This window comes from Athene cunicularia, assembly GCF_003259725.1.
Source record: "Athene cunicularia isolate RWA chromosome 3 unlocalized genomic scaffold, athCun1 chr3_part1, whole genome shotgun sequence".
Classification (NCBI taxonomy): Eukaryota; Metazoa; Chordata; class Aves; order Strigiformes; family Strigidae; genus Athene; species Athene cunicularia.
Genome location: NW_020799097.1, coordinates 36,163,744 through 36,176,961, shown reverse-complemented (window position 1 = coordinate 36,176,961; position 13,218 = coordinate 36,163,744). Strand labels below are relative to the sequence as shown.

The 13,218-nt window shown below is 37.8% G+C and overlaps 1 protein-coding gene across 1 annotated transcript in view; it reads right to left on the bottom strand.

The window, feature by feature from the left end:
• LOC113477649 overlaps positions 1-12,717 on the bottom strand; it is a 14,550-nt gene extending 1,833 nt beyond the window's left edge. The window contains exon 1 of the mRNA XM_026844089.1: positions 12,656-12,717. Coding sequence (XP_026699890.1) covers positions 12,656-12,717 — 62 coding nt within the window. The remainder of the gene's footprint in view (positions 1-12,655) is intronic.
• Positions 12,718-13,218: the final 501 nt, after the last annotated feature.

The following is a 13,218-nucleotide window of genomic DNA, read 5'->3' as shown; positions in this document are numbered from 1 at the left end:
GGGTCCCTGGGCCTGGGCCGGCGGCGGGGGCCAGGCCCCTCCGCACCCGCTTCTCCTTCTTGTCCTTCTGGGTGTGCTTGCGTGCTTTGTTTGTTTATCTGTCTTAATCCCGTATAACGGCCCGGCGTGCGTGGGGCATCTCTTGGTGGCAAGGTGAGGGTGTCCCCGGGGCGCCCGCGGGTTGGGTGTAGCAAAATCTGCTTCCCAGAGCTGCCGTTCCTCTGGTTCCCACTCACCACAGCCTGCCTTGGGGTGATCATACGGGAACCCGGTGTCGGAGCTAATTCGTGTCCGGTAATTCGCACTGGAGCTCAGGCCGCCTTAGGCTTCTGCGGCAGGTGGGAGTCCTGTGACAGCATCGCGTGGAGTTCAGCAAGCTAAATGAGGAAATGATTGTTACCGTCCGTGCAGAAGCTTTTCTTTTTATGCTAAGTGTGTTTGGGTTAGTTCTGCTGTTTTCCCTTTTCAATATGCTCCATTTTTATATTGGCACCCAATGACTCCAGTGTGGAAGATGCTGAAGGAAGAGAAAATGTCTTGGAGTATGGAGAAATGTGAAAAAGGAGCTTTTAGTGCTGGGACAGCAAATGAGATGGTAACTTGCTACAAAGACAGGTAGCTCTGGAAGTATTGGTCAGTGTGAATGGCTCACTCTCCTTGGTCAAATGAAACAATCAGGGTAGAGTCGCAGCTTTCGTAGTTGCTATTGTGAGTCACCTTGGGCAGCTGAGAGAAGAATCAACTCTTTGGATATTTTCTTAATTTTTCAGTTGTCCGCACAGCAATGAGGTCTAGGCGATTTTGATGTAAACCTAGAAATACATGGAGTAAAACTCTGGAGTGAATGCAACTATGGACGTATTTTGTGGTAGTATGATAAGTGAGAATGTGGGGCCTTCATTACAGACGGGGAAGCTCTCTGCATCAGCAGTCTTTTCTTTTCCACCCCCCTCCCTTCTGCCATCTGTCAGATAATAAATTAATCTTATGTTATAGATGGAGAGAGCTCACTTTTTCACAATTTGCCTTCCCTCTGGGTTTTGCCACATTTAAAAAATTAAGCCTGTGTACATATTTTTTTCTTCTGTATTTAAAACCTGCCAGAATATGAGATCAAATAAAATGCTTGCAGCAGCACTGCATTGTAATCTACCACTGTTTGCTCTCTTTCTCTGCCTCTTGCAACATACAGTTGTTCATAGACTGCCAGGTAGTGTGTGAAAGAGATGCTGTTCTAGCCAATCGGCAGCATTTTCAGATGGATATAAAAATAGGTGTGGGTATAAAGTTGATTTCCTGAGCTTCAAACATGTTATTTAAGTCTGTATATAGACCATATTTGTTGTAACCAAAAATGATTGGGGAAAAAAAAAAGGTGAAAAGGCAAGTGTATGTAAGGAATGTAAAGATAAGTAACTTACATTAAGACTATATATAGAGCAGACTTTTACTTCTTCCTTCTGCCTCTTTAGAGAATGTTAAGCAGTAGTAGGATGACATTGTGATGACATATAAAATGTGCTTTTTTTACTATCATACTAATGCAAAATTTTTAATTATTGCTCTAAGTTCACTAGTGTTGCTGTTAACACGGGATCGTACTGTAATGAAGTAATCACTTGCATTTTGCATATGGGGTGGAGAGTTTCTTGTTCAGGTTTTGGATTTCAGCAGGTCCCTGCAAGGATGGTTTGGATAGAGCCTAAGTCACATCAAAAGTTCTTGTTTATACCTCGTAGTACGTAAAACAAGGTCCTGTTGTAGTTTTCACAGTTGGCTATGGATGTAATAGTGCACAATGCGGTTACAAGGTAGCTCCGGATGAAAAAGTGTCATTTATGAGGCAATGCTGCATTGCTATTTAATGAAATTGTATCTTAATGCCCTGAGTTCCGCTTAAATACCTGCTCAGTTTGCAGCTTTTCTGCATGTGTTTTTGTTCAGAAAAAAATAGTGTCCATTTGCCATCTCTGAGTGAATATATGTTAAAAACATTAATTCAACACTGTTATGTGAATTCATGCAATTCACCTTTGTGTTAAGAACTATGGCAGTGATATTACTCAACAGAAAACACAAATTATGGCATGCAAGACCATTGCCTAATGTTCAATATCATTAAATAAAAAAAACTATACCACGCAGCAAAGTTGCTCAACAAATGATGCCATACAGTAGCATTACACAATAAATCATACTGAAACACTACCACACAGCAAAATTACACAATAAAATGTGAAGAAATTGTATTCCCACTACTACTCCTACACAAAAACTTCTCATTCATATAAAACCAAATTTACTTATTCTCTCCAGTTCTACTTCCATTTTTTGTTGGACACACAAGTCTGTCTTTAGCCCTGTCTCAGTATTCATCAGGATTGTCCTGCCAGCAGGTGTTTTCTAATACTGCTCCAGACTTCTGTGATGAGACTTGTGTAGAACTGTGCCAGAACATCCCACTGAGTTGTGTGCTGCTTTATTTTTGTGCTGTAAAGATTTGGTCTTTTTTTTTTTCCTCCCCTGGTTTGTGCTATTGAAAAAGCAACTGACCTTTTGTGTGACCAAAAAGAACCCCAAAAGACTAAGTTTATGATGAGCCTAAGTGGATTTTTTTTTTTAAATTGATGTCACAATTATTTTAGCATTGTGTGCTATCTAAAGCTCTTTTGTTTGTGGTTTTGGTTTTTTTCAATCTCACATTTGGGAATAATAACTATTCTGTGACTCTTTTCCCCATATATGTTATCAATTACACTTTCAGCCTTAGCTTAATATTATTGCTTGTTAATTTGTTGAAAAACTACTATTTTTCTCTCCTTCCTTGACTATCTTTTTAGACCCCTTTCATGAAAGCCTAAAATCCATTGTAACCATATTTTCACCTGAAAAGACTGAAGGAGATCATTTAGGAAGCCATAAACTTAAAGGAGAGATAGAAGGGACAAAAACGTGGTCTTAGTAAAAAAAAAAAAAAAAAAAAAGGTGGTCGGTGGAACAGTTACTATCAGGAAAGATGATCTAGGAATTCCATTATTTCTGTAAGGGCATGGGATTGGTTACATGTAATAGCTAGGGCAGGGCTGCCACCTTTTTCTCGACTCGGGTAGCTGGTTGGGGTTAGATCTGCCAGGAAGGATTAAGGGTGTGATTAGATGACTGAGCAAGTGACTTAAAGGGAGGTTCCAGGCTGAGTCCAGGGGAACTATTAAGGTGAATAACTCAGGACACAATCCAGGAAAGAAAAATGTGGAAATCTCCAAACATGGGTGAAGAAACCATTGGCAGTTGGGGAGGGGGAGTGAGAGACTGTGGCTCAAAAATGAGACTTGTGAAACCTTGTATCAAAAAACTTTGTTTTAGAAAAACTAGTTAATTTGAATCTATTGAGCTAAAGGACAGAAGGCTTTACCTACTTTGGGTGAGAATGGTTGTTCTTGGAGCTCAGACTTAAAAGGAGGCAGGGTCATCACAGCCCACGTGGGACTGCTTTGGAACAGCAACTATTTACAGCTGTTGCAGTTAATAAGATTACAGACTTTTTCCATCAGGAGGAAAGGAGAGAGGAGAAAGATGTGAACTTTCACTTTAGTGGTAGAATAGTCTTCTAGTAGCATCTTGTTCAGGAGAAATATCAAGGGGGCTTTTATCAGATGGGTCCCGAGTATAGGGCAATGAGGATGTGAAACACACAGCTGCTTGGCCTAAAAGTGAACCAGTGGAGCAGCTTCCCATGGGAACTGCAATTGCCGTAAAAAGTTTTGCCAGAAAGATCTTGAGACTAAGTTAAGAATGCTCAGGAAGTTCAGGTTCAGTTTTCATTCTCAGTCCAGGGAACAGAACTGGAAGAAAACATGTTTCTTCTTTTTCTTCTCCCTTCTTCGTTTCCCTATGCAGAAACCAAGTAGCCAAAAGATCCTGAAAGTTTATGCTTGAGTAAAGTTAATTGGATGGTTAGCAGAACAGTCTGAGTGCAGGTAGTACTTTGTTGTATATGAGAATTTGTGCCAAACCTGGAGGCAAGTAGAATCCAAATAAAAGTTCTTCAGAGGGTGATAATGGGGAGAGAGAACGAAGGATGAGATGAAGATTCATGAAGCCTGTTTCACAGAAACAAAGCAGAGTGTGTTCCTAAGCCTTTGGAGGGTTGGCTAAGCATAAGACTTGGAGATTTGGCTATGATACTTGTCTGGCAGTTACAATTTTCTTCTCAAGGGAACTGTTTTTTATATCTGTGACCATAAAACACAAGGATTAGATAGACAGGAAGAAACACACCAGAAACTGGAGAAGCTAGTGTAATTGGGTTTGGCTGTTTTGGAGAAGAAGCACAAAGAAAAACCTGTAGCAGAAGCAGCACCGGGAGAAATTGGTTACAGAAGTAAAGAATGTTAAATGCTAGATTATGTGAGTTTATTGTCAACCAAACTCAGCAAAAGGAACATCCTAGTTTACTTGATTTGTTCCATAAAGCATCACATTTAACTGCCTGTCAGTGGAGGGAGGGACTTCATTAATGAAGAAAAAACAGCTCTTGGTATTGAAGACAATTTGCTGGGTGTTTGAAGGAAATTACACCCATGTTTCATCACCAAGAGATTTATATCAAGATTGCGGAATTTGAAAGACAGATAATCAGAACAAAACAGATACAAAGCACCTTTGGAAATGGAAACATCAGACAGAAAATTATATTACTGAAGTGGAAACGTCTGCTTAGAGATTTTGGATCACTAAACTTCAAGAACTCAAACCTGAAGGAGTAGCCTGAAGCAAAGCTAACACTATGGATGAAGAGCTGAGTTATGAGTGGAAGACTACTTTTTCCTAATATGAAGGAGGGAGGAGTTGCAGGTGACCATCTGCAACTCTCAGCTTCAGTGAAGAGATGAACCAGAAAAAAGCCTGAAGAGCACCAGCAAGAATGTGATCTGAAGTTTGAACACTGATCAGCATATTCTGGAAGAAAAAGCAAATGTTTGAACAAAATGGCAAGAATATAACTGAACTTCTGAAAATTCCTTTTAAGGCAGTGTAATAGAATATTTTGAAATCTTTGGAGGAAGGAAAATGTTATGAAGACTCTTAAAGCAGATTCCATGGAAAAAAAAATGGAAAATGGCTTTATACGAAATTTAACCAAGCTGATTTCATGATCTTCATACCTACTGCAGAAGGCCAAATGACTAGAAGTTTAAAATTGCAGCACACTGTAAATTACTATTGTGGAGTTCTTGGCAGATCATGTTTCTCAGCTAAGGCTGCATGCCATTAGTGAGGTGCAAATCAGCATGTGGTTCTGGAGCCACATACTACAACAAGAGGTGAAGAATTCTTGAGCAGTTGAAATATCTGTGGCATGCCACAGATGCATTCATCCTGGGACTGCACTGGATAGGTAAATTGATCGAGCATAGTGATTGAAGTAGGTAGCTGTCTGTAGTTAGAGAAACTTGACTAGTTGATCACGGTAGTCATTCTGTATTTATGCTGTGCTCGGGGTGAAGAGGCAGGTAGCAGGGTTATGATTGTACCTGTGGAAGAGCAGAAGAGGTTGTATGCAAGGCAGCTATGCTATATTATCCTGTGCAACCAGGAAAGATTCTCAAAGGCTGCATAAGGATGGTTAGTAGAGAAAGGTGTAGGAAACATAGGATGTAGTTCATTTTAAGGTCTTGTAGATCTGGGGCCATGAGGAGTGGGTGAGATAAGACTCCACTTTTTCCTCTGCCAGTCCAGACAGGTTTTTGGAGTTACTTGATCCATATCAAGAGGATTAAGGGAGTGTTTAGTTGAAAGGTGAATGAATTAAAGGGCTCCAAGTGACCATGGAGAGAACTTTTGGAGGAAGAATGCTAGGATGCAAGATGGGGGGGGCGACGACAGGTGCAGGGATGTGGTGTGTGCTGAAGAATTTTTTGAGGTAAGGCAAATGGCACTAAAAATGAATGGCCTGAAAAATTGGAACTAAATGACAGTTCATTAGCTAGAAAGAATTGGCCTTAAAAAGAATGAGGGCTTTGGCTTTTAAAGACTGTTGGTATGAGTGGAGCGTTCCTGGAGCACAGAAGTTGGTGTGCTTGTAAGGGCAGATCTGATCCATGGTTATACCTGTGGAAGAGCAGAAGAGGTTGTATGCAGGGCAGCTATGCTGAATTATCCTGTTCAACCAGGAAAGATTGTCAAAGGCTGCATAAGGATGGTTAGTAGAAAAAGGTGGAGGAAACATAGGATGTAGTTTGTAGAGAAGGTAAAAGACTTCTCTGACCAGTGAACTGTTACGTGTTTTGCTTTGGGGTTTGCTTTCTGAGGCTGTATTTGGAAACAAAGCTGAAGCTACTATTGCATTTCATAAGGAACTCGTGTGAGACTATCTGACTGACATCTCCTTTAGGAAGATATAGATGTGGGATGCATAGTTTTTGGATCTTGTTTAGGTGGCAGGTAAGTACAACTGTGCTCAGTTTTGTCAAGACTCAAGTGCTTCTGCGTCTATGGACTTCTAGGTCTTGTGGCATTTTCAGGACATAAATGAAGGCATCTCTGAAATTCAGGCCTGCCAAAACTTAGGTGTCAGCTCTTTGGGGATTTCCAGGACTGAATCCTAGACTGGAGATAAAGCAATAAGCAGCTCCAAGGCAAGCATAGAGATGAATTGATTGTAGTGTGTTTTTCATTAACTTCCATTGTTCATGCTTGGATCTCAAGATAAACAATGAGCTAGCTTACCTTTTGCTCATGGAAGGTGAGGGGGTATAAGGTACCTCAGTTTGGCTTGCATTTGATGCAAGGTAATGGCACACTTGTGGGCATTAACTGCTCTTGGTTCTGTCAGATTAACTCATTTATATGCCTGCAACTCAACTCCTTTCTTTATGTACTTGAATAATTTCAGTGGTTTGATCCTTAACTCCTGCCCTGGAGCATTCTTTCTCCCTGTGGCATTGTGTCTGCTTGTACCATGAGTTTCTTCCCTAGTTTCACTCTATCCATCCACCTCCCACATGTACTCCTCTGTTTCAGCATAGTCGTGGACACTTAACCATTTGATTTGTTTCCATCATATTTTCATATTCCTCTTATCTCTTTCTGCAGCATCTCAAAAGCATCTTCTTCCAGCTCTTGTATATGTTATACTTCAGTTTGCATTCTTGACCATGATGGTTTTCTTTTTTTTTTTTTTTTTAAATCTACTTACAGATACCATCTCCTTGTTTCCCTCTCCCAGTTTCAGCAAATATGAGAGATTGTTTTATTGCTTTCTAAATGCTCACAGGATGTTGCTGGAAGAAAGGAATTTATAACCCATGTTTTTCACTTTTTCTGTTGAGCCAGTAAATCTTCTCTCTAGACGAGATTTTATGTCCTTCTATTCCTAGAGCATCATTGTAATACCCTGTTTTTAAATGGTTTATGGTACTCTAAAGGAAAAAAAAAAAAAGAAATAAAGGTGCTAAATTGAATAGGTGGGATGTAAATAGGAGATGTCATAACCATATTTTTTGGGTATGCATTTAATATTTAGTAGTTTACCAGGAACAGATATGCCCAGTAGAAATACCTACACATATAATACCCCCAAATGCTTTCATATTTAGGTCAGATTTTTCTTCTATTCTGTCTAATCTCAGTTTCAGTGATCCATGAATTTTTGATCAAGAGTGAGAAACTGCATTGCAGAAGACACCGGAGAGTCTTAGATTTGGGGGCCATATGTTACCATGAAAGGTAACACGGCTGTTAAAGAGAAGAGATGTAGTTGTATCAGTCATTTGCATATGGCATTATCTAACTGCCAAACTGATGATTTTTCTACTGCATGCTTAGTGAGTGAAAGATTCAGACACTGATTGTTCTTCTGGCCATCTTTAGGTATAAGAACATTTTCTCATTCAGTTCATGCTTTGAAAATCATCAGTTAAAAATTAGTCTCTTTTTATGGTGTTGGGTGTTTTTTTCTATTCCCACTGAAGATTCGTCATCTTTGCTGATGTCAAAGGCATGTTAGGAAAAAAATTCTAAGTGTTTTGCAGTATTATTTTTCTTTGGAGGTTTTGACTGATGTATTTGTGTTAGGCTAATGGAAGACCTTAAATATCTCGCAACTATACATTTTACTTCTGCCCCTGAACTTTGAAAATAGGAGCAAATATATTTCAATAACTCCTTTTGTAGTTTTTACTCATAATTCCTACCTCATTCATCCTTCTGTAAAATAAAATTGATGAGCAGCATCTTCATGCTGATGCAAACAGAAAAAGTGAGTAGTTTATCAGAGAGACTTCTGTGCAGCTTCTCATAAATGTTCTCCAGTAGCTTTCTGGTATTGTTTTTAGGTAGATTTCACTTGCTATTGCTGGTTTTCATACATGTTCAGTCAGTGCATCTAGGAGTCTCTAAATGCGCACCTGCAACCCAAATCATTCTGTGTTACGAGAGCAGCAATATAAATTGTTTACATTTGCTGTGTAGCTAAGCATCAGTAACCTTGTGCTGTGTTAGCACATTAGCAAGACATACATCAGTGCTGAATTTACCGTCCCGTGTATGCTGACACGTCTCTACAGTGGATAAGGCCTTGCAGAGTTATTATTAAACTGTTATTAATAATCCTTCACATTTTTCAAGGTTGTTATCGTCTAACTGAGAGAATCTAATAAAAAAAAATCTGTTTATGGAGAAGATTTATGCTGTGATCATCCACTGAATCACACTAGATGGGCCAGTAGTCTAATCTGTTATTGCAACGTTGAATGTGCATAAATCTTGTGTTTGTATTACTGCTTAATGACACTCCTACAACGATTTTCATAGGACCAGAACCCACCACTTCTGTGTGGAGTAGTGACATCTCCAGTCTGAGCTCTCCAGAATAGTTTTGGCTAAGACCAGAGAAATTTGAATAAAAGTTTCAATTAAAAAAGAAAAAAAAAAAACAAAACAACAACAACAACACAAACAACAAAATAACCCCAAACAAAACAGTGTGGAAGGAAAGTTTATTGAAGTGTTTTATGCAGCACTTTTATTTCTTTAGAAATATGGAGTCATGGGCTGGTTCATAGAGTTCTGCAACTAGTTCATAAACTTGCATCCCATGGGTTGGTTGGGTTTTTTTTTTCCATCTGTTTTCTTTATCTATTTATTCCATAACTTGTAACATTTAAGAAAAGGAATGCAGGTATCACTGCACTAGGAATGCATCTTGCTTTTCTGATCTTTGGAGAAATAAGGTGACGAACAGAAGAATGCCACGTGCCTCAAGGGCTTGCTGTCTTGCAAATCTTGTGTAAGCTTTAATGAGGATTATATTTTTTTTATTCCTTGAAGCAGAGTGTTTGCACTGTCCTCACAAATAATCATAATCAACAGAGGATGTAAATCAAAAATAATTTGAACAAGTCAATCTTTTAGACTTGAAAATACCGCAACTTAATGGTGAATTGATATGGCTCCTGAACTTCATAATAATTCAGTTATTAGCTTTGCCTTGAAACAAGTGTATCTGCTCTGTACAGGCACAAAGAGAATATGGTATTAGTGATTGAATGATGGGAGTCCCAAGAAGACTAGCATGCTAGTTGGAATAACAGGAATACTAGCAAAAATACATCTGACCTTTTAACAACAAATTGAGGTTAGGTATTCCTATTATTTTAATGGGAATTTATGAAATATATGCATATTGCACAGGTGTTCATTAGCTTCAGGAGATTCTTAGCTGTGTAGTATTTTGATTTTATTTTTCTGTATATAGGTTTAAAAAAGACTAAACAGTGAATTACAAAGCCCTGAAATTAAAAAAAAATAAAAAACAACAAAAAAACCCCACCCCACATCTGGTTATAGGCAGTACCTCTTAGTCTTGTCTGTAGTCCTTTTGGGTTTGGGGCAGGCACCTCATTTCTGAGTGCAACAGGATTCGTATAGCTTCATTGGCAAACTTTTAAAATATGTGGATTTTGTTGTTTTGTTTTTCAGAGTATATGTTTTCATTATTCATGGGGTTTGATACTGAATATTTTTATTTTTGCATGTTAGCTTGATGTTTCATAGCTTGTTAAAATGACAGTGATTTGCCATAAATGTTGATGTCTATTGTTCTCAGCCCAAAGTTGTTTCTTCTTGGCTAGTTAAAGCTTGAAGGTAGACAAATACTTAACTCTGATATTTCCATGCATTCTTGAAGATCAAAGTAAACATGTTTTTTCTGTACTCTTCTGTATTTTAAAAAAAATTACTTAAATCAGGCCACCTGTTGTGCTTTTTTGTGCCAGGCTTTAGTAACTGTTACATGGTATTGTGTGTATGTGTCATCCTTAGCTTTACCAGTAACATACCTATTTGTTTTCTTGCCAATCATAACCACTACTGGTTCTATGATGTTATTGTAATAATACAGAATTCTTCTGTGATGGAAAGTGGCGGGGATTTAAAACAGGCTGATTTAAATGTTTGTCGAGGATCCAGAAAAGAGCCATGAAAATGGTTAAAGGATTGGAAAATATGCCTTCAGGTGAATGAAATAAGGTGTTTCTTTACGTAAATTAAAATGCATTTTTAAAAAAAGCAGCTAGTGAGTGATCTGATAGCTGCTTGTAACTGCCCAAATGAGGATTGAAAAAAAAAAAAAAAATTGGTAAAAGATGGGTCTTCAGTTTAGCAGAGAAAAGTATCACTAACTGGTCAAACTATAATCCTAAATCCTTGGTCTTTAGGGAGCAAATGTATGGCAGTGGGTCTAGTTAACATTTTACAGCAAGCTGTTATATGTTCTACTTGGGTTCTCTGTCTCTGAAAAGACATATTCTATAGTAAAATGGGAAATTCTTCTGAGGAAGATCTCTTAGCTAAAATGTATATTAAGGGAAGTTTCATGGCCTTTGTTTTGTAGATTATACTAGATTGCAATGTTCCTGAGTTAGGTACCAGTATCTCTGACCCTGTCAGACTCCTTAGAAATACCCATAGTGCCAGAGCCTGCAGACATTGCCAGGTTTGATAGGTGAGATAAAGGTGAGAAAGAATCATAAACTGGACATTCCTAGTGTTCCAATCCTTTTGCTTTCCTGCAGCAATTTGTCTGCACAGTCCCTCCTAGGAGGACATCGACTTTTTTCTGTAAAGAAACTTGATGAACTGAGTTAATTGAAGATTAGAGTGCAATACGTGTAATGAATAATCAGTATCAAAGCAGACAATTCAAGCAAGGGACACTTAGAAAATAATAATTTTGGGCCATATAAACTGCTCCATTAAAATTGTAATAAGTAAGTGAATAGAAAAATTTAACTTCTGTAGGTATTCAGTCCAAAGATATATGGCCTCTCAATTTTGATTCTGCAGTGGTACTTCTCTGACAGTCTTCAGTCTCAAGTTGTGCAGCCCATGTAGTTAGTCATGTACTGCTTTAAAGGCTCAGTTTATTGCTGTTATTGTTCTATCTGTACATTCTGAGGTTTTAGTCAGACTGAACTTTTTTTCTTGGAATGTCTACAAACTGGCAGACACTTGTATGTGATTTTGATGTGTTACTCCATTTAGTTTAAAAGCTTAGGGTCTAATCATGTAGATGTCTATCTGAATTTAATTTCAGCTGAGCCAGTCTGCAGTGGTTATATAGCCGCAGTGAAACTTAGATTCACTTTTAAATATTTACAGGACTGAGACAGTATTTCTAACACAAATGCAGAAAGAGAAGTACGTTGTATAGAATATTACTCCCTAACCAGAAAGCAGAGAGGGAGAGGGGGTCACTGAAATACTGCTAAGGTATTTAATTTGAAAGCTTTTAAAACATTTTAGGGTGTATGAAGTTACGTTTCTCACATGTCTTCTTAATACGTGTTTTCAGTTTGTAATATCCTTCAATTATAGTGCTAGTGGAGCTAATAAGATATGGGAAATTCTTAAATAATTAAAACAGTGTAGTTTGTAGAGCAGTACTCCAATTAGATAATACTGGTTTGCCTTCCTTATATAGTGGAATTAAAATTTCACTTGTTTAATTATATCTTTCTTAAATTTCAGATTGGTCTTTTTTATTGTTAAAATAAACTGTGTGATCTGCAGGGAGCTCTCACTGTTAAGAACCACTTTTAAACAGTCACCATCATTTCTGCAGTGTCTTTAGAAATGTAATTGGACAGATGGATGTGCTGGATTGGCACTGTAAGTGTCTTTGCGCTGAGAATAGTATCAATAGCTATTAATAACTTCGAAAGGCTCTCCAGATAAATTAGTGAGTAGCGACCTTATAGCTAAGAATGCATATAATGTTTGAGTGAAAATAAAGACTTACTAAATATTGATTTTTTTTGAATCTAATATGAATGTAGGGAAATTAAAAAGTAATGTATTTTGTTTAAAATGCATACTAAAACTAGTTTTAAAAGCAGATGTAGTCACCATCGCACTGTTTCAGGATTTTTCCTGATGAATGTAGGAGCGACTATGCTGTGCATTTGTTTGCTTATTCTTGAAGTTTGTACTACTTGATGAAAGAAAACAAAATTATCATAGGCTCAGTAATATAAAGGAAATTTAACCATCTGAAATCCTCTCTATTGGAAAGGAAGTGCTGAACCACATTTAACAGAAGTATTTGCATATTAAAACACGTTTCACAGAGGTTTCACCATCAGTGCAGCCTTACTTATTGAAGTTTATCTTCATTTGCGTTCCATATTTCAATATAATTATGTCCTCTTTGGACATTACCAGGTAGGATATTCAGTCCCTTTCACTGGCTCTGCCCTTGTTCTTGCTTTGGAGGAATAAATCGGAGGTTTTTATGTGTGTATTTCCTGTTAATTGCCCCATGTAAAGAATTAAATCCTGCAAGGGTAGGTGCCTCAGGGCAATTTCAATTATTTATTTTTATATATATATATATATATATATATGTTCTATTTCTTGTCTTGTCTTTACAATGTGAAACTTTAAAATGTATATACACAAAATGACAGGAAAACCTTGTGTATATAAGCATTTCATATTCTTTCCTTAAATAACAGTAATTTTTTATCAGGAACATGTTAGCAGCTGCCTTATGCTACTCTGGATTCACCTTTATGATTGAGTGCAACCTGAAATGTTTGTTCTAAAACTTCTCCTACCTTACAAAAAAAGCACTGTACTATACAGCCTATGCCATCACAACAGACATTTTATTTGTGATCGAATTAGAATCTGGGTCTTAGGATTTGAAAGATAAAT